The sequence below is a fragment of the Capricornis sumatraensis genome, chromosome 20, assembly GCF_032405125.1.
Source record: "Capricornis sumatraensis isolate serow.1 chromosome 20, serow.2, whole genome shotgun sequence".
Taxonomy (NCBI): domain Eukaryota; kingdom Metazoa; phylum Chordata; class Mammalia; order Artiodactyla; family Bovidae; genus Capricornis; species Capricornis sumatraensis.
Window position 1 is genome coordinate 22,562,488 of NC_091088.1, and position 25,454 is coordinate 22,587,941.

At 39.7% G+C, this 25,454-nt stretch overlaps 1 protein-coding gene across 2 annotated transcripts in view; it reads left to right on the plus strand.

Moving 5' to 3' along the window:
* Positions 1 to 25,454, plus strand: part of LONP2 (lon peptidase 2, peroxisomal) — an 82,954-nt gene that overhangs the window by 45,004 nt on the left and 12,496 nt on the right. For both annotated transcript variants that reach the window (XM_068993280.1, XM_068993281.1), the window contains 3 exons: positions 1,335 to 1,461; positions 4,839 to 4,972; positions 24,518 to 24,660. In XM_068993280.1, coding sequence (XP_068849381.1) covers positions 1,335 to 1,461; positions 4,839 to 4,972; positions 24,518 to 24,660 — 404 coding nt within the window. The remainder of the gene's footprint in view (positions 1 to 1,334; positions 1,462 to 4,838; positions 4,973 to 24,517; positions 24,661 to 25,454) is intronic.

Consider the following 25,454-nt stretch of genomic DNA (forward strand, 5'->3'; position numbering starts at 1 on the left):
CCAGGCAGGAATATTGGAGTGGGGTGCCATTTCCTACTCCAGGGGATCTTCCTGACCCAGGGATAGAACCCGTGTCTCTTGTGTTTCCTGCTTTGACAGGTGGATTCTTTTCCACTATTGCCACCTGGGAAGCCCCTTTTAGTTACTAACACTAAATAAATCCCAGTGTTTTCAACCTTATATAAATTGTTCAGAATTACTTCTCCCTAGAAATGAACAAATGTCAGTGGGTATCTTTTAAAATAAAAATAGATAAAAATAAATATAATCTGAATATATATTTCATATTAAACTGAAATATATTTTTACCCTCAAGTAAATGATAGTTCGATTTCTTAGTTATCTGTGAACCCTGCAGGATCCTGTAGTTTTAAAATATGGTGGAGTATTTCAAAATTGCTTTGTGCTTATTTATAAGACAAATAAATAACGAGACCTAGTTGCATGGAAACTCCAAATTAAGGCAAAAACCATAAGACATATTAACGTGAAGTGAAGTAATCAGGACCGCTGCTGCAGAGGTGGACTCTGATGCCACCTCCTTCTGCAGGTTTGGTTATCTTACCTTTTAGCTCTTCTGGTGGTTTTTAGTCTCCTTTTTATACCAAAAAATAGATTCCTTGTCCATTCATCTTTTAAATTTTTGCTTGTTAAATGGAAAGGGGGCAATCATTATAGGAGACACTCATCTTACAGGACTTAAACAGAAAGTAAATTTACACTTATTGAGACTTTTAAGTAGATAAGACCATAAAGTATTTTAAATATATAAATTATCTATGTAATTCCAACATGTAAGGAAAAAACTCTTACAGAGACGTCTTAGTTTCTGTTTTGTTTGTTGCTAAAATTTACAATTGGACTTTTGGAAATAGCCCCTTTTCGGCTCTTGCCTTGAAGTCTTAATAGAAGCCTCTGTTGTTACTGTTGTAAGTTTTTTTCGATTACGCAGCAAATTATGCTAAAGAAAAAGGATGGCTTTATTTTTCTTTTAAATAATAAAATAAAACTTGCATTTAAATTAAGGAGATTTAAATTAAATCTTTATCTTAATGAAAGTGAGATTTTTTTTCTCTTTAAGAGAGATACCATTTTAATCAAAAGACTTTCAAACACTGTGCTTATTTAGTAAGTGCTTGTTTTGTTTGCGAAAAAGTTGGAAAGTTTAGCAATTACTGATTGGCAATTAGATTAATTTATTCTACTCTTACTCGAAGTCATACTTAAATCCATTCTAAATCCAAGACCCATTGCGCTGTGTTGGATTTATTAATGAAGCCTGGCCCTGTGGAAGCCATGTGAATAATCATAAAGCACGGTGACTTCTTTTCCAGGGTATACACAAGAGGAGAAGATAGAGATTGCCCACAGGCACTTGATCCCTAAGCAGCTGGAGCAGCATGGGCTGACTCCTCAGCAGATTCAGATACCTCAGGTTACTACTCTTGACATCATCACCAGGTTAGTCAGCCAACCGGGGGCTTCAGTAATGTTCCGATATGAAAAGGAGATTCCTATTTCACTGGCAACTCACAGCATCCATTTCCCTCTGCAGCAGATTCCCAGCAAGCATTTCCGGAACTGTTCATTTACACAGGGCTCTGTATTAGGCAGAAATTCACAGGGAAAGCATTTAGAGTATCTTCATAGCTAACTAAGGACTTTAGTGGAGCCAGAATCTCAGCTTTTCTACAGTAGCAATGTAAGGGATTAATGTGATAAATTAACAGCCAAATACATGGGAAATACCGGGACACCTTTTCATATCCCAGAACCTTGAAAGTTGAAGTCTCCTGGGAAGTGAGATGGTCCTTTCAGACATCTGTTAGAAGTTGTTCAGATTTTCTTTTCCTCACTTCGAGAGATTTTTTAAAATCCTTAGTGTTTTTGTCTTCGGAATTAACGCCAGAACAACAGAGAAGGTATTTTCCCAAGTTAGCTACCAAGTGGTTAAGCCTGTAGCAAGCAGCACATAAATTATCTGAGTCGAGTACTGCTGAGTCTAATTTATGGATCGTATGTTTGAATGGAAAATATATCCTGTTGAGAATTTCTGTCTACAGTAGCCTCTCACAGTTTTCCTGGCTCAGCATTGCAGCTCTGTTGCATCATCTGGCAAACAGTGTCAGGCTGCCAGCACTCTGCAGCCCCATCCCAGTAACCGCAGGTTTTTCAAGAGAAGTGAAGTCTCCCTCTGTTTTGTTTTTTCTTTTTTCCTCCCTCTGTTTTGAACTTTGACTTAGAGCTTGGCTAGTCGGACTGCTTTTTGATCTAATCCAGCCTTCTTATGGAAGTCTATTTGGAAGTCTGTTTAAATTTACTTATGAAACAGTAAGACTCAATCTGACCTGGGAGTTCCTTTTCTTACCTTGTGATTTACTATGTGGATAATGCCAGGGGAAATAAAGTAGGTGATTTCTGGGCCACAGTCTTCCAAAAATATCATTATGCCAGATAATACGCCTGATGTTTCTGGGTAACTTTTCAACAAGTAACTTACTTAACCTTTTTTGATTGCTTCCCCATCTGTAAAATATGAATATAGAGAAAAATATCCATTCAAAGCTTATCTGGATATAAATACTAATGACTCAAAGAGTAATCGCTATTTCTATTTGCCAGTTGTTGCCTGGAGAGCTATTTCTTTTTTATATACTTGTTAGCTCAAAACATCAGCTGTTAAAAGCTACGAACATTAGGAAATTTCTCTGAGCAATTTTATTATTCATAGATAAGGCGCAGGTATTTACTACTCCAGGCAGGTTTTGGGTATGTAATGAGTTACCCAGATTAGGACATAGTTTTTTAATTTTTACTGTGTTGTAGTCATAGACCTGTAGTGTTTAGGAGGAGAGGAGGGAGTCTTAGAAGTCATCTAGTTTTCTTCAGGCTAAATATTCCTATTCTCCTTACCATTCCTCTTGACCCGCTTTCAAGACTTTTCACCTTCCCGATTAGTTTTCTTCTGAATGATTCCTCTGATGTCAGTGTTTCTTTTAAAATAAACACCCAGCGTAGAACTCAGTGTGTCTTATGTAGCCTAAACAGTCCATAGTATAACAAGACCACTGTGGGTTAGGAAATGGCAACCCACTCCAGTATTCTTGCCTGGGAAATCCCATGGACAGAGGAGCCTGGCAGGCCATGGGATTGCAAAGAGTTGGACATGACTTAGCAGCTAAACAGTAATAAGGAATTAAAAAAAAAAAAGACCACTAGTCTTATTCTATTATTATTTTATGACTGTATCTCCAGAGTCTTAGCTTTTTTAGGTTATCTTCTTGTCTCTTGTAAATATAGTTACTGACACCTTAGTTCTTTTTCATATGAATTTCTTATTCACTTGATCTGTCTCACTCTATCTTTATAGGGTTGAGTTTTTTAAAGCCCAGATGTAGAAGTTGACAGTTACATATATTTTAATATCCATGTTAGTTTCAGCTACCATTGCAGCAAATTGATTTTTTTTTTCATCTTGATTATCATCCAGTGCATTAGTTTTATGTCCTCTGAAAATTAGCAGCTTCACGATCATTTAGTTGTGGGTAGGGAACATTAACCAATTATTACTTGACATTGGTGCTTCTTCCTCTTTTGGTTTAAAAATGCTAAACCAAACCAGTGGTTGATATGTCTACTTTCCTCTAGTCGAGGTTAATATTATACTGTCTGCCTTAGTTCCTCGCCTGTTATTGTTCTAAACCCCTAAAAAAAAAAATCTCGCTGTTGATGATGTCCTTATTATTTTTGGCAAGCTCCAGTTCATTCTCAACTTCCTGGTCCCATTTCTGCATGTTCACGCCATCCTTCTGAAAGCATCCTCAGGCCTTTTCTCTTTTATCTTTTGTCCAGACCTTTTCGTCTGAGCTCATCAAATAGTTGTCTAGGAAGCTACACTGGGTGTTTGTTTTTACATGTTGGTTTATTTTTAAGGTGCCTCCCTATTTTCTTTCTTAATGAAATTACATGCATGTGTATAATATGGACTTTATTCCTATATCCTTCTATTCCTTTGATTGAAATACACTTTTTACTTTATAGAGTGTTTCGCCAAGAATTTTGTCTTTTCTCATAACTTAAAAAACTGCTTTCCCAGAGTCTTGACTGTGTGTTGGCTGCCTAATCAGATGCAGTTTTCCAGATAAAACTGCATTCTCTAGCTGATGTTGTGTGTTCAAACTCACCCAAAGCTGGGTGCCAAACTTGATTGTACTGTATAAAGGATTATGAAGTGGCTTACGGAATTTGAGTCTGACATGGAGGTTTTTTAAGACAGCTCTGCTTAACCACATCTAGAACCTTTTCCACTGAATCACACTGCTTGCATCGTTAGCATATTTCTCTCTTTAGAAGGTCTCTACAATGAAAATACACTGAATGGGGTAATTAGCACAGTTCCAGGTAAAGACTCCATTCTCTGTCTCAAATTATTTTTTGCTTTAGTTAGGAAAAAATTCTATTTTTCTGATTCTTTCAGCAGTATTCCACATGTAATAAATTTGTCAGAATTTTCTTAAATCAACAAATTGTAAGAAAGCTTTTATACATATCAAAGAGTAAATGATATTTTATGTGCTGCAAAATTGAAGAGCCAATAATTCATTTTTCAGTATAGGGTAGTAGTTCAAGACAAAAGGAAAAGTGGTAGCTGGAATTACTTCTGAATATTTTAAGCAATAAGAATACTGAGGAATTTTTAAAGATGAGGCTGTTAATACTCAAGAAACTGTAATACACTTTTAAATGCACGCTTCTTTTAGTATAGTTGTTAAGCACATTAATCCTGCTTTTACAGGTGATGTGTAGCCAAAATTAAAATATCTTTTCTCTGATGGCAGGTACACCCGAGAGGCAGGGGTCCGCTCTTTGGACAGGAAGCTGGGGGCCATTTGCCGAGCTGTTGCTGTGAAAGTGGCAGAGGGGCAGCACAGAGAAGCCAGGTTGGACCGCCCTGATGCGGCTGAGGGGGAAGGTGGGTGACCTGGGCCTGGTGCCCCCAGGCTTGGCGGCTGGAAGTGAACGGGAACAAGGCTGGACATGGAGGGACGGTGTGGGGTGGTCCTTGCAGCGAGGGCATGCGCTCCTCCGCTGGGAAAGGCATCCAGTGTGTAAGTTAAACTTAATGGTTGATGTATCAAGAGGATTCTTTTCTGCAAAGAATACAGAATTTTGGCAGGAATAATAACTTGGTATTAATGCCTTAGGGATATATTTCTCGAGCTTATAATGATGGTACACTTTATGTTTGGCTTCTGGTGTTCACGTGTCTCTTTCTGATCCAGATTGGTAAGTCTTTCAGTATTTACAGCATAGAAAGTTGCTATAGCAGTTAAAGAAAAAAAATCATAGTTGTCTAAGTACTGCAAGGGCAGATATTTATTCTCTGGAATGGCTTCATGTATAATCATTTGTTTTTCTCACACATTTTCTTTGATAGGTACACAATTAAGATATAATTTAAATTATTTTTTCTGAGGAAAATAATTGTGGAGGTGGTGACAAGGAAAAAAAGGGAAGCGGTCTATTCCTCGACTTAATGAAATATGGATATTTAAGTTAAAATGTTTTAACTTCTTACCGAAGACCGTGTTGCTGCATGGTTGCCAAAATTTGCTTTAACAAACATGACTTGAATAGAGAATCTTTATTCTTTCATAGTAGAGATTTATTAGATGTCCTACCATTTCCATAGCTCTTTCTAGACAGAAGTTTGATGAATATGGCTGAAGAACCATAATTTGTAATAAGCTCAGTGGAACAGAGGCAATAAAGCATCATTCCTGCTTGTCCTTCTGTTGCTAAACACAGTGCCTTTAACAGCAATATCATCCAAAGAGTTGCTCATTTGCTAAGTGATGTCTGACTCTGTGACCCCAGGAACTGCAGCATGCCAGAATTCCCTGTTCTTCACTGTCTCCTGGAGTTTGCTCAAACTCAAGTCCATTGAGTAGGTGATGCCATCCAACAAGTAGACTTTCCCAAATCCTCCTATTCCTCATATGTGCTTCATCCCAGCTTGCACTGTGCCCAGAACCTCGCTGGTTCATTTCTCCCAAAAGTAAACCTGCCACCTTCTGTTGGTAAGGGATAGTGCCCTTGTTACATAGAGTAGGAATAGGGATCTTAAACCTGTAATTGTTTCCTGTTGTTTCGTTACCAAGTCGTGTCCAACTCTTTTGTGATGCCATGAACTGTAGCCTGCCAGGCTCCACTGCTCATGAGATTTCCCAGGCAACAGTGCTGGAGCGGGGATACATCTCCTTCTCCAGGGATTCTTCCCAACCCAGGGATCGAACCCACATCTGCACTGCAGGCAGTCTTTACCACTGAGCCACCTGGGCAGTCAGTTATTTCCTACATAGTTTAAAAAATGTTTTGTCTTTAATCCCACATCTCACCCATATTTTCAGGGATACCTCAAATTCCTGAGCCCTTTTTTGTAGGATTTTGTGGATAACCACCCCCTGCCCCCACCTACCTCCTTCACAGACATTAAAGTTTCTACTTAAATGTTTATTACTTCTTGCCCATCTACTTGCTGTTACCCAAAATGTTGTCAGCATCTCTTGTCTTCTTTCTTTTTCTTTTTCTGGGTTTATCCTTTTTTTAAAAAAAATCCCTTACTTGTCATTTTAATAGGATTTGGTGGCGGGCAGGGTGGCGGGGTGGGGGGTTGTTTAAAGATAAACACATGTTCAGAAGATTCTCAGAAATCTGAATTTTTGAAAAGTACTCTAGATGATTGATAGCCTATCAAGAATGGCATCACTGTTGCAGCTGAGTGGCAGTGGAGAACTGAGATCGTTTTCTCTTTTTTTCCCTTGCTGAATGTAACACCTAAATCCTCATGAGTTTCCCTTCTTAATTCTTAGAATATTCTCTTTTGCTGTGGCCTCCAGCACCTGAGCCTATGTCCTTTTATTCTTGTCTGTGATATAATAGAAAGGCAGAGAGTTAAGTGAGTTTATCTACTTGACACAATTGGGAAATTGTGTTTATGATTTTGATGGTTTCTTTTGGAACTTATAATAATGCATTCAGAGGTATGCATTAATTTTTTAAATTTATTTTTAATTGGAGGATACTTTACATGTTGTGTTGGTTTCTGCTGTACGACAATGGGGACTTGATGTTTAAAGAAGCTTTTCATAGTTACACAATGCTTATTATATCTATTAGCATATTCCTAATAATGTCTGTGATCATATTAGCTTTTTAAAAATAGCCTAGAGATATTCAAGAACTTATTCAAACTGCTTATGAACCATATGAGAACATACAGTGTTTCATGGTAACATTTATTTGGTTATTTGTTTTTTAATCAATGATTCACAGACAGAACAAATCCTAAATGATACATAGTTAAGTAAATCTAGGTTAACATACTACCAAGGACACCCATGGTGCGAAAGTGAAAGTTGCTCAGTCGTGTCTGATTGAATAATTAGGATAAGGACTTGTCTCTTGAGACGACGATTTTGATTGTATTTCTTATTAGGAGATATGGGACTCCAAGCTGGGTCTTACGTTTTAAGATACCCCTGAATTACCTGTAAGTGACCCTCCTCCAGATTTTAGTAAAATAATTATAAGATATTCTGAATTGATGTTTGTGACCTTAAGCAAGCCAAAAGAAGATTTTCTGTCAAAAAAAATCTCTTTCAGGTTTTCATGTCACAAAGTTCAAATGGAGCTAGCTTAGTAACTGAAAGTTTCTCATTAAGAAATTGAATTATTTAAAATTAGAGTAGAAAGTTGTTTTAGAAATTTCGAGTAATTCAGTGAGGGAGTTATTTTTAATGTTAAAAATATTGCTGGTCTTAGAGTTACTGCCAGGAAGAAAAGTAATTTCAGGCCACAAGCTTTAAAAACAGGCAGAAGCCTCCAGCATATCGAGCAAACTTTCTGGAGTAGGCCCAGAAATACTGGTCTGTGAACAGTTGTCTTTGTATTTGTGAGGTCTTAACTGGCAGTTACACAGAACAAATAATAGAATTTAAAAGGCGAGTGAGATCCCTAATTGATTTGTGTTAGTGGAGGACTATTTATGGTGTTGGTCACTTACCTATAAAGTATGGGAATTATTTCATGAAAGCAGCCCTGCCTATGTTTTTCGTATGTTATTAGTGTATTCTAAATTGCCCTTTTCCTTTCTGCGATGTTAGTTGGATCGAAAGATAAAAGTTTGTGGTTACAGTTTTATTCTACTTTGGCCTGCCTTTTAGCCTAGGACACAGATATCCCATGTATTCAGTTTTACAGTTTGGAGGTTTCTCTGTAAAGAGTTAGCTTAGGTCCATTTGTTCAAATACTCTTTTACCATATATGTTCATTTAATACCTATAAGATTTTCTTCCTCAAAAATTATCTCCAGCCAGGGATTCAAGTTATAACCAATGCTTATGAAGTTTCTCAGAAGATGGAGCATTCTAAATTATTTTTGGAAAGTGCGGTATTTATTGGAGAAGCTACATTAAACTTAATGTGTCTCAAGATGTTAGTTTCTTAACTATTCTTATAGAAGTCATCTGAAAAATTGATTAGATGAAAAAAAAGACAGATGAACAGATTTAACATGAGGTGTGTTAGATGTTGTTATGGATAAACTTTAAAAATGTCACTTCAGGCAGTATGTATTTGGTTATGTTATGGAGATCTCAGATAAATACTTAAAGGAAAAATGAGTTAAACTAGCTGACTTACGGTCAGTAGATGGGTACTTTGGGCCTGGGATGAAATTTCCAGTGTTAGCATCATACTTGGTTTCAAGAATGACTATATCTCAGTTGGTCTTGATGCCTAGTAGTGTAAATCCTCCAGCCTTGGTTTTCTTCAAGATTGCTTTGGCTATTGTATGTAGGTTCATCAAATATCTGTGTTAATTTTAGAATCAGCTTGGTGACTCTGTACCAGTAAATCACTAAATAAATGACACTTTGTAATTGGAGGCTAAATAACACCTTCTGATATTTTGATTGTGATTGCATCTATAAATCAGTTTGGGGAGAACTGATAATTTGATATTAGCAAGTCTTCTAATTCATGATTAGCTTCATTTATTTAAGTCTTAATAAATGTTTTTAAGTGTTTTAATAGTTGAAGTGGTGAGCTTTTGCATATTTTTTCTTTAGATATATTCCTAGTTAATTGATCTTGTATGTATGTGTTATGTGTGTATATTATTGTAAGTAATATTTTTAATTTTCTAATTCTTTTGGTTGATACTCTATGAGAATGCTATATTGACTTGAATCCAGCAGACTTGCCAAATTGAAACACTGATTTTTTTTGAATTTTCACTCAGTTGTGTCTGACTCTTTGCATCCCCATGGACTGTAGCCCACCAGGCTCCTCTGTCCATGGGGATTCTCCAGGCAAAGATGAGATACTGGAGTGGGTTGCCACGCCCTCCTCCAGGGGACCTTCCCAACTCAGGGATCGAACCCAGGTCTCCCACAATCCAGGCAGATTCTTTACCGTCTGAGCCACCAGGGAAGCCCTACGTACACCATCAGCTGTCACAAATGCAAATAACGTCAGTTCTTACTTTTTCTTTTCTGATCATTATAGCTTTTATTTCAGTTCTTTCCCAATGAACTAGCAGGGACCTCTAGGAGAACGTTGAAGAGAAATAGTGGTGATACACAAAGGAATCAGGAAAAAAAAAGCCTGTGAAGAACTGCCAGTCTCTTTAGCTTTTGTTTTGTACATTTGGGCCACTTGATTGACTGCTATAAAATCGCAGTTGAGTAGGAGTCTCAGTAAGCTGTCTAGTTTGACTCTTGATTGAATGTGTGAGTCCCTTCGCAAAATTCCCCAGTAAAGACTAAGCCTTGCCTATTTAACTGTTAACAGACACATCTTTATAAGCTTAGCCATCTACTTCCCAGTCCATAGGAAAACAGAAGCTGTAGTTTGGAAAAAGGGTTAAGTGGTTGGGTGGTATGAGTCAGAAGCAATAGGATTTAATGTCAGTGAAAACATGCCTGTCCCCTCATGATAGATGCCCTGGGCCCCTTGCTGACCACAAAACATCGGGTTGGCCAGACCATAGATCTAACTCTGCGGCAGTTTTCGCTGGTTCAGTCTGGATCGCAGTTTGACTGAGTTGCATTTCAGCATGTATTGGTTCTCTGATACGTTTGCCATATGTAGGACAGTGAAATCAATGGAATATAATGGAAGCAGGCAGATAACAATATCCTTAACTTTGGATATCCTTTCTAGGCGACTTCACATTTAAAAATGCATCAAAATAAAATATTCAGAGCTTATGGCGCTGTTCTCTGCCTTCTTTGGCTTTGATTCCCCTAGGTGTCTGCACTCTGGCCGTCGGCGGGAGTGTGCTGCCTGAGGGGGAGGGTCCTCCTGCCTGCGGCAGCCGGTCTGCCCAGTGCCAGGGCAGGCGGGGGCGGGGGCATGCCGGGGAAGGGCGTCATTCCCACGGGCCTTCCTCGCCGCACATCCCACTCATCTGCTCGGGTGGCTTTCCCCTTAGCCTTTCTTGGGTCCTTTCCTCCGAAGGAATCCTCTTCTGTCGAGCTGCTTTCAGCTCTTTGTTGTGGCTTCCTGGCATTGACTTCTCAAGCCCTCAGCATACTTCACAGTGGTTATTTTAAGCGTGGCTCCTTTGTAACCAAAACAGGAAGCTGTTCCTGCAGGAGAAACAAGTGCTTTTGATTCTTTTTCAGCTCTTTTCGCCCCACTACTTGTCATCTCCAAATCTGAAGCATATCCATTCTCTTGTCTAATGTCATGGGTTTCTTTTATTTTTGAAAACACTATGTATAATAATGTCTTCAGGAAGTAACTTCTGAGCTTTGTGCAACTTTTCGCTAAGTTCTTTTGTCTTTGACTTCTTGGAACAGTCTTCTGCCCAAATGGGATCTGTCCCTTTATCTTTGGGAGTTTTACATTGTTCAGTGCTGTGTGACAGATTACTCCAAAACTTGGTAAAGCAAAAGTTGTACTTAGTGCCCCAGAAGTTAGCAGGCATTTGTCATCTCGCTGTATCTGTGGGTCTGGCACACAGGAGCAGTTTAGCTGGGTAGTTGTGGCTTGAGACCTTCAGTGAGGTTCTCATCAAGCTGTAGCCAGCTGGAGGTTCAGCTCGGGGTGGACCTGCCTCCAGGCTCACTGATGTGGCTGTGAGCTGAAAAAGGTTCCAAGACCCGGTTCCAGTGCACGTGTGGATGCTTCCCCACACTGACGAGTAGTTCAGGGACACCAGCTGGGTCCACGAATTCAACTCAGTTCTGACACTACCCACCTGGAGACAGCGTTCTGCTCCACAGACAAAGGGCTCAGCCTCACTAGACTGCCCTTCACTCAGAGACAAGTCACAAGCCCAGGTTACTACCTGGACTTCTGATCAACTGGCTCAAATTGGAGGTTGCCATGACCTCCTCCTCTACCTTCATTAATTTGCTGGAACAGCTCACAAAACTCAGGAGACCCCTTTGACCCAGTAGATTACCGGTTTATTATGAAAGGATATTAAAGAATACAAATCAACTACATAGGGCCAGGGCCAGAACAAAGGAGCCTCTGTCCTCACGGAGCCTGGGGCCCAACAGGTGGGCACAGGGAAGCTCTCCAAAGATGGACCAAAGAGCTCTGCTTTGGGGTTTTATGGAGGCTTCATTGCTTAGCTGTGATTAACTAGATCACTGGCCAGTGGTGACTTCTTCAACCTCAAGCCCTGCCCCTCCCCAGAAATCAGGGAGTGGGAAAGAAAGTTCCAGCCCTCTAATCTCCTGGCCACCAGCACTGTCCTGGGTACTCCTGGAAGTCACCTCATTCACATAAGGAAAGACACCTTTATCACTGTCAATACTTAGGATATTCTAAACGCCTTGGGGGTTGTGAGCCACAGTGTTGGTCAGATCAAGATGAGGAATACTTCTTAAAATCACACTATCACTTGACAACGTGGCTTCCTTGCTGACTGATGGCCAGGTGTTCAGCTTCTTGCCACGGTGGCCTCTCGCTAGGCTTAGGACATGGCTGTTGGCTTCCCTTAGTGAGAGAACTGTGCTAGGGAAGAAACAGAGAGCTCGCGACAGAAGCTGCAGGCTTTTATAATCCTCACTCTGCTATGCTCCGTGGGTCACACCTGCCAATCCTCGTAGAGAGATGGCACTCCACGGGGTAGGGCCTCTGGGGACCGTCTTGAGAGCTGGCTCACACAGGCTTTTTTTTTTTAACTTATTTTAAAGAAAGTTATACATTTCATTTCTGATGATACAACCCCCATTCCTGAAGATTAAAATAGTTTGTTTAGAGTTTTAAAGAAAACCTGTGGTTTGGGTCGTTAATAGAGGGTGGAAATTGTTGTGCAGCTGAAACAGAGAAGCACAATTGGGTAGGCCTTGGGGGAGGAAAGCTTAATGAGACCACAAGCAAATGAATGATTCTTTAGTAACAACTGAAACAACCTTTCTTTAGTCAACTTTTAATGAGGATGGATTTCATTGATACTGTTCTTGTTTGTTTTGTTTTAGCACATAAAAACTTTGCTAGCTGTTTTTAATGAAGTGAGAGTAATTGAGTCGTTTCTTATTACTTGGTTCCAGTTCTATATAAAAATCCTCAAACATTTTAGCCTAAATCCCGTATCTTCCTTTCTGGCGAGTGTTAGAACAAAAAAGAGAGAGTAATTTGTGTGCTTGCCTCTGAACCCAAAACCACAGACCAGATGCTTGAGCTGTTCATTTTAGATTGTTACAATAATACTCAGAAGTCCGATTTTCAGTTTCTGAAGAAATGCCTCCATTGGATGTTAAGAGGTCTTTGAACAGAGTGTGACAGGCCACAGTTTTAGTGTTGCTGTGGGGGCTGAATTTAAATTGGTCTACATTTTCCTAATTTTTAAACGGCACAGCTTTGATCCTCACAGAATTTACTGTCTTAAAAGGCTGCAATGGTTCAATAGTCATTACAGTCTAAGACACTTTATTATCAGAAGGGTTTTTCTAAGCCAGCATTTAAGTTTGTACTGTTGAATATCCATCCATCAAACTTGAGCTGGTTTCTTATTAAAGACCCAGGTTCACAGATAGGGCCAAGAAGTTTTGGTTCATTTTTGCATTTTTAGGATTTTAAAGTCTTTTCTTCATCTGCCCATGCTTATCTTTCCTTTGACTGTATTAGTGACTCAGGACAAATAGTTTTCTAATCGTCCAAGAGACAGCTAAGGTAAACTGTTAAGGAATATGGATTTAAGAGAGAGTTTCAGTCCCAGGGCACCTGGCTCTCTTGCTGGTGGTTCTGAAGTCTCAGGAGTTTGTAGGGGTCTATTACAGCTAATTGGATTTTGCAAACCAAGATCCAATTAAATTTAGAGATTAAGACTTTCTATGCTAAATCCTTTACATTTGTAGGGATATTAGGCAGTATGTTGTGTCCAAACATCCAGAACCAACTGGTGCTGTAATGTTGAAAGTGTCATGTTGGAATGTACTGCCATATCATGAAGATATTCTGTATTCTGTTCTGATGTTTATGCTGATTCACTGATTGTTCCCTCTTCAGTACTGGCCTGGTTTAAGAGAGATTTGTTTGACTGTGTAGACTGTCAGGAAGCTGTAATGAAGGAAAAACCTTACTTCCGTATGATAGGAGGCAAATAAATGTTTGCTCTTTAAACTGTATTTGGAAACAGGAAAATCAAATATTGACAACGAATTAAAAAGGCATTGTTCCACTTAATGAATCATGTAGGAAGTTGCAGTGGCTTTTGGGTGGCATTGACATATATTATCAAAACCAGCCTTAAGTTACAAGGTAGTAAAATAATACCTACTTTAAAAAAAGCTGCAGACAGTCTCTACTTCTTAACCACTAATCCAAGTAGTTCCCCAAGACCATTTTCTGAATCTCTGACACAGGAAAGGAGATCTATTAATGAAAAAAAAAAAAAAAAAACCCCTGGGAGACAGGATACAAGCTCTCTTGTCTGGTACAAAGTTAGGGTCGTATGTTTTGGACCATTGTATAACACTGATTTATTCCATGAGTCAACTAACAGTCACTGAACACTTATGATATGCTGGGTTCTAGATTGGATTCTGGGCAGGAAATGAAAGAGAACTTGTAACAGGTAGTCCATTAGGGGAGGTAGATATAAACAAATAATATTTAGATGTGGGATAAATGCTGGTTTTTAAAGTGCTATAGAGGCATTGAATTGATCATTGAAAGCTTCATTTGATTTATTATAAATATTGTAGCTTTTAAAATTTGGTTTTAGTAAATTGAGACAAAATAATCATTTATTTACATCTCAAAATTCATTGAAATAGATGGGGGGAAAAGTTTTCCAGATACCTTTTTTGATGTTCTTTATTTTCATGAATAGATGAGAAATGGTTCACAATCATAATGTCCATCTTTATCTCAACAGTTATTATATAGAAATGTTTAGTAGCTCCCCAAAATAATGAAGAAAGTATTGGCAGAAAGGGCTTGAAAGACTTTCTTGCTAGCATGAAGGTTTTTCTGGGCATCTGATCCACAGATTTCTCCATTATGACTAGTTCCTTTGAAAAAAAGAAAAAGAAAGAAAAACAGATTGAAAATATGCAGGCACAAATGCCTTGGCAGCCAGGGTCAGTAACTTGAATCTCAGTTGCATTCAGCACACTTCCTCTGGCTGGGAAGATGGTTTTCTGGAAAAGATTAACCTGAAACTGACAGTCAAATTATATAGTTGAAGATATTCAGGTTTTTCTGAATTGTTTTTAGATGTTTTGTTTTCCCCTTTCTGCCTTCCTAAGAGAAGGCTCTCAGATGCTTTTTTATCTGTGGTCAGTTTAGCTTTGAGGCGCATACTTCTACTGTCTTGTAAGAAATAACAAAAGTCACTTACAATCTCAGCATCACATCTCAGTTTTTAAAGTAGACTACTCAGTTTTTTTCAAGAGTAGTTTTATAACTACAGCCATACAAGTCTTTTCCTTTATAGCTAAGTGGGGTCTGGATCCATGTTTACATTCCCATGTATGCTAAGGAGTTGAGATGTCAACAGTATTCCCATTCATTGGTTCATGCGCGACCTCTCTGCCAACTTCCTGTTAGTACACCTAGTAGCACACACCCTACACTCTGCGCACAGATGCAGTGGAGCCAGTCTGTAAGTTTCATTCTGCCACTGCTTCAGGATTCAGGAGCCCAGTGTGACTGGATTCAACGTCCAAGAAAAAATTGTAATCATTCAGTAATAATTTTATTACAGCCTAAATTTTCATTTATTTGACAAAGTCAGCATTAAAAATCTGGTAATTTATTGGCAAATCAAGTAGTGATTAAGTGTTTTGGTGATTTGTCATTTGTCCACACATGTTACTAAGATTTAAGAATGCAATAGGCAGTCACTATGCTATACACCTGAAATTAATACAACGTTGTAAATCAACTGTACTCCAATAACATTTTCAAAAAAAGAATGCAGTAGGCAAATTCAACTTAATTCAGCAGATCATAATTGAATACCTGTTTTGTATGAAGCGCTTGCGATGAATTGGTGTGGTAAGGTTTGAGTTCCTGTAATCTGACATTTTGCAGATAGGGGCTCTAGGGTGAAGTATCTTACCCTGGATTGTGTTCCTTAAATGTTAGTTGAGTTATGGGTGGTGGTTATGTACACTTTCAGTTTAAAAGGCATTCCAGTGGGAGCTTTGATTAGAAAGGTAATTTGACACTATATGGTGGTAGGTCTTGAATGCAACTCTTGGAAGTTAATTTGTAATGAAAACCTAGTAAAGATTAATTTTAAGTCTGGAAATAATGTAATTAGAGTAGTGATTTGAAAGATTCATTTACAAAGAGTGAATAAAATGGATAATAGGAAACTCGGAAGAGAAACCAAATTAGAAGGCTCTGTGATAATTCAGGCAAGAAGGCCTGAATTGTCATTTATAAAGTTCCCGCTGTTTGCTAGACTCCTTCCTAAGCACTTTACATGTATGTATTTACTCATTTAATCCTCTTAATGATCCTATAAGATAGGTTATTTTTAGGCCCATTTTACAGATGAGAAGACTAAGGCACAGATTAAATAAAGTCCCAAGGTTCACAGCTAGTAAATGTCAGATTTTAATTTAGGCCGAACAGCTCCAACCCTAACCTTAGAAGCTATACTATGATTTCATTATCCCTGTATATCCTGTATCCATTATCCCTATAACAACTATTTGCAGTGTTCATACCATTTCTCTCTTTTCAGATGAGGAAATGGAGCTTAAAGGGCTTAGGAAAATTAACAATCTGAAAATGAAATTTAAAAGGCAGTTCCATTTACAGTAACATCTAAAAAACTTAAATACTAAAGAATAAATCTCACCAAGGAGGCAAAAGACTGGTAGGCTAGAAACTACAAAACATTGATGGAAAGAAATTTTTTAAGACCCAAGTAAATGGAAGGATATCCTGTGTTCATGAATAGGAAGACTTAACATTGTTGAGATCTATAGATTCAGTGCAGTCTTTCTTCCAAAACTTCAACATCCTGTTTCAGAGAAATGGAAAAGCTAGTCTTCAAATTCATGTGAAATTTCAGTGGGCTCCAGGTAGCCAAAACGATCTTTGAAAAAGAAGAACAAAATATGGGACTCACATGTCCTGACTTTGAACTTTCTACAAAGCTACAGTAATTAGGTGGTATGGTACTGGCATAAAGACAGACATATATAAGCCAGCGGGACAAATAGAAAGAAAGGCTCGCATATGTGGTCAGTTGATTTTTAATAAGGATGCCTAGATCAGTGGGGAAAGCAAAGTGTTTTCAGCAAACTGTTGCTGGGAATACTGAATATTCACATGCAAAAGGATGAATTTGGACCTTTACCTCATAATATATATAAAAGTTGACTAAAAATTGATCAATAACCTGAACTTAAGAGCTAAAATTATTAAGCATCAAGAATAAAGCAATGGGGAAAATCTTCATGACATTAGATTTGGCAATGATGGTTTCATGGATATGAAACCGAGAGCACAGGTAACAAAAGTAAATAAGTAAATTGAGCTTCATCAAAATTAAAAACTTCAGTGCATTAAAAGACATAAGAAAGTAAGAAAAAAAAAAAACCTATAGAATGGGAGGAAATATTTGCAAATTATGTGACTGATAAGAGATTGACATCCAGAATGCATAAAGAACGCCTGCCTACAACTCAACCGACAAAAAACAACCCAGTTCAGAAATAGTCAGAGGACTTGGATAGACACTTTTTCCAAAGAAAATGGGCAAATGGCCCACAAGCACATGGAAAGATGCCTGCCATTGTTAGTCATTAGATAAATGCAAATGAAAACTACAGTGAGCCATTACTTCATATCCAGTATGATGGCTGTAATAAAATAAAATAGAAAATAAAAAGCCACACATTGGTGAGGTTGTGGAGAAATTGAAACATTTGTGCTGTGTTAATGGGAATATAAAGTGGTGCAGCTGCTGTGGAAAACAGTCCATCAGTTCTTCAGAAAGATAAACATAGAACTACCTTGTAAGCAGGCAGTTCCACTTGTAGGTATGTATCCGAAAGAGTTCACAGCAGGAATGATAGCAGTGTTCATGGCAGCATTATTCGCTGTAGCCAAAAGGTGAAAACACCCCAAGTGTCCGTCAGCAGATGAACAGATAAACAAAATGTGGTGTCTGCATATAACGGAATATTATTCAGCCATGAAAAGGAAATTTTTTATATATATTCCACAGCATGACTGGAGTTAGAAAATATTATGCTTAAGTAAAACAAACCAGACCCTGAAGGACAAGTATTACAGAAGTCCACTTAATACACAGTTGCTTAGATAGGCAGATTCATTGAGCTAGAAAAGTAGAATAGAGGTTGCCAGTTGGATGCAGGAGTGAAAGAAAGGAAAGTTACAATTCAGTGGGTTCCGAGTTTATATGCAGATGATAAAGTTTCAGGTATAGATAGTGGTGAAGGTTGCAGCAACATTGTGAATGTATTTAATGCCACCAAATTGTACACTTCAAGTGGCTAAAATGATCAACAGTATGTTACATACATATTATCATAATTAAGGGAGTTACCCCCCCAGGAAAAGGAAATTTCCCCAAATCATACCAGCTTGTAAGAAATGGACCACAAATCCAAGCTGTCTGACTCCAAGGCCTCTTGGAAATAAAGAGGATCAGTTGTGCCTCTCCTGGATGTTCTGAGGATCTACCCAAAATCAGGAATGCTGAAAATGGAAAGTTCATGTTTTTGTATCTAAAGCAATTTGGTGTATCTGTCTGAGGCCCTAAAGTTTTAAAATCTAAACATTTCAGCTTAAGTAAGGGGTGACTCCTGTGGGAATTGGTCACTTTTTAGAAAGATTTGTTTTTGTTCAGTATTAGAGGGTAATAATTTTTAATGGCAAAATCATCACTGTTACACAGATATAAAATGAACACGTGTTAAAGATTTAAATGAACTCATTTATTAATGAGTTAACCAGTAAGATCGATCTTAGTAAGATCTGGTTCCATGGAGAATTCAAAACATAGACATCTATATAGGTGATCAGGAATGCTGAAACTAATTTGCAAAACTAGCTTCTTGGGAAAGGGAGAGGACAAAATACTGTTTCATTTCTGTGGACAGGAGTCATCTCTGTTACTGTTGGTTTCCTACAGCTTACAGGAAAATAGCTGAAAGGCACCAAAGCACAGCCTGGAAGGACACACTGGACGGCTCGCCCAGTAATCTGTGTTTTGCTCTTTTCTAAGTCTTTCACGGTTTTTTCTGACAATAGTCATAGATAGGAATCTGTATGTGATGGCAGATGAGTTGATTATTTTCAGTCAGGAAAAAATAACCTCTAAATTTGCCACCGGGCTGCTTGTCAAGGAACTCCTGAGCTACAGGCAGCTTTCCTAAACTGGACTTCAGGGAGAACAAAACGTGCCCTTGACCAGACATCCAGAATCCCGAGGCTGTCTGTGATTTACTGTGGACGTCAGGAGATTTGCTCAATCTTCCATCCCTTTCCTGGAGTATAAAATGAAGGATTGGACCAGACTTTTTACTTTCTGCCTAGTTCTTAAATTTTAATGGATCGTGGTTCCATTCTGTACTTGAATTTCCTGACACTTCCTGAATTCTGCTAAGCTTCAGAATGAGATCTGGATGTTCTTGGGGACATCGTATTAGTATGACAGGAACAGGTAGCATTTGTTCCTTTGGAGAATTAACCCTCTGTGTCTGAGTCACCCCTATTACTTGATTGCTGGTTGCAGTCAACAGTATTGTACACCCCATCCTCTCCTCCATCCCTACCCCAAAGGAGTTAAAAAAAAAAAAACAACCTGTTATTCATGAAAATGAATACTTCTTTCACAATCTAGAAGAAGGGGTTTGTTTTATGTCTATACCACAAAATGTAGCTTTTGAACTCATGAGAGGGGGCTAGAGAGTGTAGCATATGCTTCAAGTTAAGCAGAATATAGAGAATAAGTGATCCCTGCAAGGTTCTGTCTTGAGTAAAGGTGATTGTAGATAACCTGGGGCTGTGTGTGGTAGGGTGAAGTTTTCTTTCTGCCACGTTCTGGGAGTAGCGGTTGGTGTTGGTACCTGTTCCTGGCCTCTGCTACTTTCTCTTGGTTGGATCACTTGCTCAGAGACACCATTTGCTGCAAGATTTGTTCAGAAGGTAAGACACTTTTTTAAAAACAAACAAGAAAGCTACTGGACTTTGCTGAGGTATTACACCCCTCTGTTCTTCCTCCTGTCCTCCTCCTCTCTCAGGACCTTTCTTTGTCCCTCCTTCCCACAGTGATTCTTTGGCAGTAGGGCTTGTTTATGTAAATCATGTTCCTCTGATGGGAAAAGTGGTTGGGAAATATCACGTGATCGTGTCCTGGTGACAGCTGCTTTGGAAGGCTGACATCCCCGCTCTACCCCTCGTGCCCCAGGAGTTCTCAGCTATAGAATATCCTTTGGTAGTAGCTGTGGTGACATTGGGTTTCACCGTTGCGGTACCAAGGTTCACATTTGCTGTGCCAGCAGAGCAAGGACCTTGCAGGTTCAGCTTCTGGTGCTATCTGCTTATCTGCTACCTTCATGCCATTCAGCCCCTGACCACCCTGGCTATGTCCTGAATTAGACTCAGGACGGGCTGATAATACTGATGAGAAACATGGGGCAGAGTCTTGAGTCTTGCTATCTTTTTCTATTTTCTTAAATAGAATAGAAAAAATAGTTTATGTCATCCCCTAAAGTCATGTGTGGTCAAAGCCCTGTCTGTGGGGCCCTGGGTGGGGTTGGGGAGCAGAAAGCATTTTGTTTTCTTCCAGTGAAATGGGCTAGGAGTAAGACATGTGGGTCTTAGAAGTCTGTGTTAAATACGGCTCTATATAATTCAGTTTTTCATTTATGAATAGTAAAGCTTTTAGCATTATCAGATTTGCCCAGCAACTCTTTAAGGGTTACTATAATTGTTATGGTTTTACTGATTGGAAACCCAGATATGGAGAGGTAAAGTCGCTTTTTTCAAGGCCAGCTAGGAAGCCAGCGCCAAGATTGGAGACTTTTATTTATTGACTATCTCATCATGTAATCTTAACCTCATAACTCAGGGAACAACTTGTATTAACATTTTGTATTATATAACTTCATTCTTATATACATTTATATTAGTAAGATTCATGGCCTAGAAAATCCCATGGACAGAGGAGCCTGGTAGGCTGCAGTCCATGGGGTCGCGAGGAGTCGGACACGACTGAGTGAGTGACTTCCCTTTCACTTTTCACTTTCATGCATTGGAGAAAAAAATGGCAACCCACTCCAGTGTTCTTGCCTGGAGAATCCCAGGGACGGGGGAGCCTGGTGGGCTGCCGACTATGGGGTCACAGAGTCGGACACGACTGAAGCGACTTAGCAGCAGCAGCAGCAGCAGCAGCATGGCATGGGAAATTTTACTCCTCTCTTTCCTCCATTTGATGTTGTTTCAAAAGGGTTTTCTTGCATCACTTAAAAACACTTAGGGAAAAAAATTATTAAAAAAGAACACTTAGAAAGCAGTTTTAGTGACTGTATAGTATTTTATTAGATCCGTGGGTGTACCACAGTTTACTTAATCATGCTCCTAATGTTGCGTCTTTATATTGGATCTAATTTTTGCTGTTAAAAATAGTGCTACAGTGAGTAGATTTGTTATCTAAGCATTTGTTTAAAGTTAGTTTCCTGAGAAATAGAATCACTGGGTGTGAGATTATGAATATTTAGGACACTTTCAATATGTTGACAAATGGTTTTCCAGAAAGATTGAACCAACTTATATTTCCATAAGCTGTAGTATTTGAGAAGATCTCTCCAGTCTCTTTAATGTTGAAGAAATGTTTGTCATTTCTTAAACTTTATTGATTAATTTGGTAACCAGAAAATGTAACTTGGCTTTTATAATTTAAACTTCTTGGGCTTCCCTGGTGGTCCAATGGCTAAGACCCTAGTGCCAGGGACCTGGGTTCAATCCCTGGTCAGGGAACTAGATCCCACATGCCTCACTGCAGCTAAGACCCAGCGCAGCCAAATAAATAAATAAAAATAAATATTACTTTTTTTAAAAGCTTCTTGGTGAAATAATCATTTTTTCATGTGACTGTTACCCGTTTGTTAAGAGCCACTGTTTACCCCAAGATCAGGGCATAGAGGACAGTTAACCTGTGCAGTTCCGTCAGGAAGGACCTGTGGGACAGGGTCCTGGTCTGTTGCTGTTGTTTGCTGTGCCTCAGAAAGTCCATCTGGCATGAATGTTGTGATCCTGGGGCAAGGCCAATCACGAGTCCCAGGGACGCTGCAGCTGTCTTCTCCTGGTGCTGATCCCTTCTGACAAGGGAGAACGGGGCATTTGAGTTGAATACTGAAAGCTTATTCGAGGACTCAGGGTTCAGCTCTAACCTGGTCCTGATTCCTGGAATGGCATGTTGGCGAGATGACGTTTAATGAGGAATCAAAGTGTACACTCTGTGAAAATCCATCTCCTTGCTCACTTTGTGTTCCCCAAGGTACAGTAGGGGCTTCCCTGGTGGCTCAGTGGTAAAGAGTCCGCCTGCCAATGCAGGAGACACGGGTTCAATTCCTGGGTTGGGAAGATTCCTGCGGAGGAATCTGAAGAAGGAGGAAATGGCAACCCACTCCAATACTCTTGCCTGGAAAATCCCATGGACAGAGAGGAGCCTGGTGGGCAATAGTGCATGGGGTCACAAAAGAGTCAGACATGACCCAGCAACCAAACAACAACAAAGGTGTGGCAGATGGCCCGTGAAATCCGGTGCCAGCCTGTCTTTCCTGATTGGCTGGCACCATTTCCTTGACATGAAGCTTTAGTTCTCTAGGCTTGTGTTCCATGGTGGAATATTTGAAAGCACAGATTAGTTCTAAGTTTGTTGGTTTTTCTTTACCCAGCTGCTGTGCCTAGAGCCTGGAGTGAATGGCCATCCTTTGCGTTGTAAGGTCTAGTCGCATTAGAAGTAGCTCTCCCCACCCCCACCCACTCTGTGCTCAAAGCGCTGAATTCACTACTCCACTTGGAAAGCGATGGGATGTCCCAAAGCATCGATTACATAAATGTGGATTGGCTTTCACCCATCCAGTTTTCCTTCCTGCTGTGATGGTGAATTCCAGACTGGCAACTGTAATCAGATCTCGGGAAAGCCCGACACAAAACACAACAGGTTAAAGAAGCTTGCAGCCTCTTCTAGGCATCAGCCAGAGTTTCAGAGCCCTTCATTTTTAGTGTACGGTAACCTTAGACAGTAGTGCTTTTTTTTCTGTGCATTAATTTTAATTAAGCAATGACACCTGCTTTCTGTTCCGCTCTGAGATCTGTGTGTAGCTAAGCTGTTGATTTAAGTGCCTTCCCACCCTCAATCATTGACGTTGTCGCAGACAGAGCAGCAGGCAGAAAATCTCCCACGTGCCACCGAGTAACCTAGGAACTGCTCGATTTTGTGACACAGATAAGTAAGCACTGTAAGAAGTTGGAAAGATCAGGGAAGACTTCTCAGAATCTGATTGAGCCAAAGATCAAGTGACATTGCAGAAGTAGGACTGTGAGATTATCTGTAAGTTAACACCCACACTTGGGATACAGTGTGTGCATTGCACTTGGCAGTCTACAGAGTTTTCTCTTTCATTCTTTGTATAAAGTCAAGTAGCCAGCAAGCAGGAAAAAGTCTGAGCTGTTGTCCATTTGCCCTCATGATTCAGTCTTGAAGAGGAGCCCTGTAGGGTCCAGCAGAAGAGTAAGCCAACAGAGGCCTTCACCCTGATGTTACAAGGCCACAAGACACGGGGATCTCTTGGGGACACTCCAGGATGTGTCCAGTTATCATTGGAGTCTAATATTATTAAACATATTCAGTAGTCACTTTTGAAAAGAAAAGAGTTAGTAGAAAATAATTTTAAATTCATGAGGTATCAGAAGGATCATAGCAAAACTAGAATAAATACATATGAATATACAATGTTTAGGTGACTTTATAATTATGTGTTGTATGTTAATATATACAGTAATCATCTCCAGAAAGAAGGGTATATATAAAGAAAGTAATAAAAGAAAAATATTTTTAAAACACTTTGTGAGATAGAACCAGAGCTAGAAGAATTATGACAGAACTCAAGGAAAAGAGAAGCAGGGAATGAAACTGAATAGAGCCAGATATTTCCTGCATTTTTAAACCTCTTCTCATTTTCGGTTTCTGGCTATAGACGTAAGTAACATTTTTCTTTACTCAGACTGAAATTACAAAGACCAATAGAAAAGGTCTGCTAGGGCAGCTGGCTCCTGTTCCCGGGATGTCTAATCCCAACCACAGTGAGTCAGTCCTTTGACAAGATGTCAGCAACCAGGGCTCTTAGGCAGGTAAAGGAAATGGTCCATTATTATAGGGGTTTCGAGCCAGGCTTCATGTTCTCTTACCAGGCACTGACAATTATATTTGTTTTTATTGGAAAATAATAACCTTGGAGCTGAGCTGTATGTTTATGCAAGAGGCATTGCTTCTATGGGTTCTGTCATTTCCAAGTTCTCGTTGCCCGATAGAAATGGGACAGCCGATGGAACTCCTCTGAAAAGGGACTTGAACAGTTTAGATTGTGTTGATTTCACAGAGGATTGTGCACGTTGATCTGTGCATCTGACCCTTGAGTGTCTGGCCTCTCAAGGCCAGCAGTTGAGCAGTACCAGGCATTGCTCCTAGCTTAATGTAATGGTTGAGAAGAAGACAGGCAGGGTTGCTGCTCTGCTGGGGCTCACTCTTTAACAGGGGGAGATGAGGGCAAACAAGTAAAAGTGACTGAACAGAGCACCGCTCTGTGTCATCCTCAGGGGCTCTTGAAAGACTAATTCTTCTGTTGTGTCCCACAGATACACAAGGTACATTTTTGTGCCTTCATACATGTATAAAGGTGACTGAACTACTAGAAATCCACTGATGTTTACTGATAATGAATTTTCATCCTGCACGTCTCTGAGTGTTCTTAAGTAAAATTTTCTTCCTTAGGTTGCAAAGAACACATCTTAGAAGATGGAAAATCCAACCCTGTCAGTGACACTACCGACTTGGCCCTCCCACCTGAAATGCCAATTTTGATTGACTTCCATGCTCTGAAAGACATCCTTGGGCCCCCTATGTATGAAATGGAGGTGAGCATTCTCGTTTCTTCGTTGATATCCACCTGTTAACTCTGTTGGTTGCCTAATAGATCGAGGGAGAAATATGTTTGGCTGTTTGGTGAGGCTGAATTTCGTCTTCAGATTGGAAAACTGTTTTCTCTCTAGTATTAAATGTTGGTACTAAATGTGATAATAGGGCTGCCTAGGTGGCACTAGTGGTAAAGAACTTGCCTGCCAGTGCACGAGACCTGAGAGATGTGGGTTTGATCCCTGGGTGGGGAAGATCCCCTGGAGGAGGGCATGGCAACCCACTCTAGCATTCTTGCCTGGAGAATCCCATGGACAGAGGAGCCTGGCGGGCTCCAGTCCTTGGGGTTGCAAAGAGTCAGACACGACTTGAAGCGACTTAGCACAACACAACGTGATAATACACATGGCTTTTGCAGAGCCCCAGAGACTCTGCCTGGGTGCTCTTTTAGAAACCCAGTCTGATCTTATTCTTTCCATTCAGTTCCATTTTAAGAATAGTGTCTCTGACTTTCCTCCTCAGAAATTCTTATATTCCTATTTATGTGCTTTAATTAAGGATTCTTCCTCTGTGCTATCAAAGGCTTGGCAGAAGGCGGTAGGGAAACAGCCTAGTACATAATACCTAAGGACATGAGCCTGGCTTTAGCTTAAGGCTGCTCTAGTGCAGACCAGATGACATCTTTCAGGATTTATTCTCCCAACGTTATTACTAGTTCCTTTCGGGCTAAACCCACATGCAAGTCTCGCTCCCTTAACCATCCCTCATAGTGGGACGCCGAGCCATAAAGGCCTGG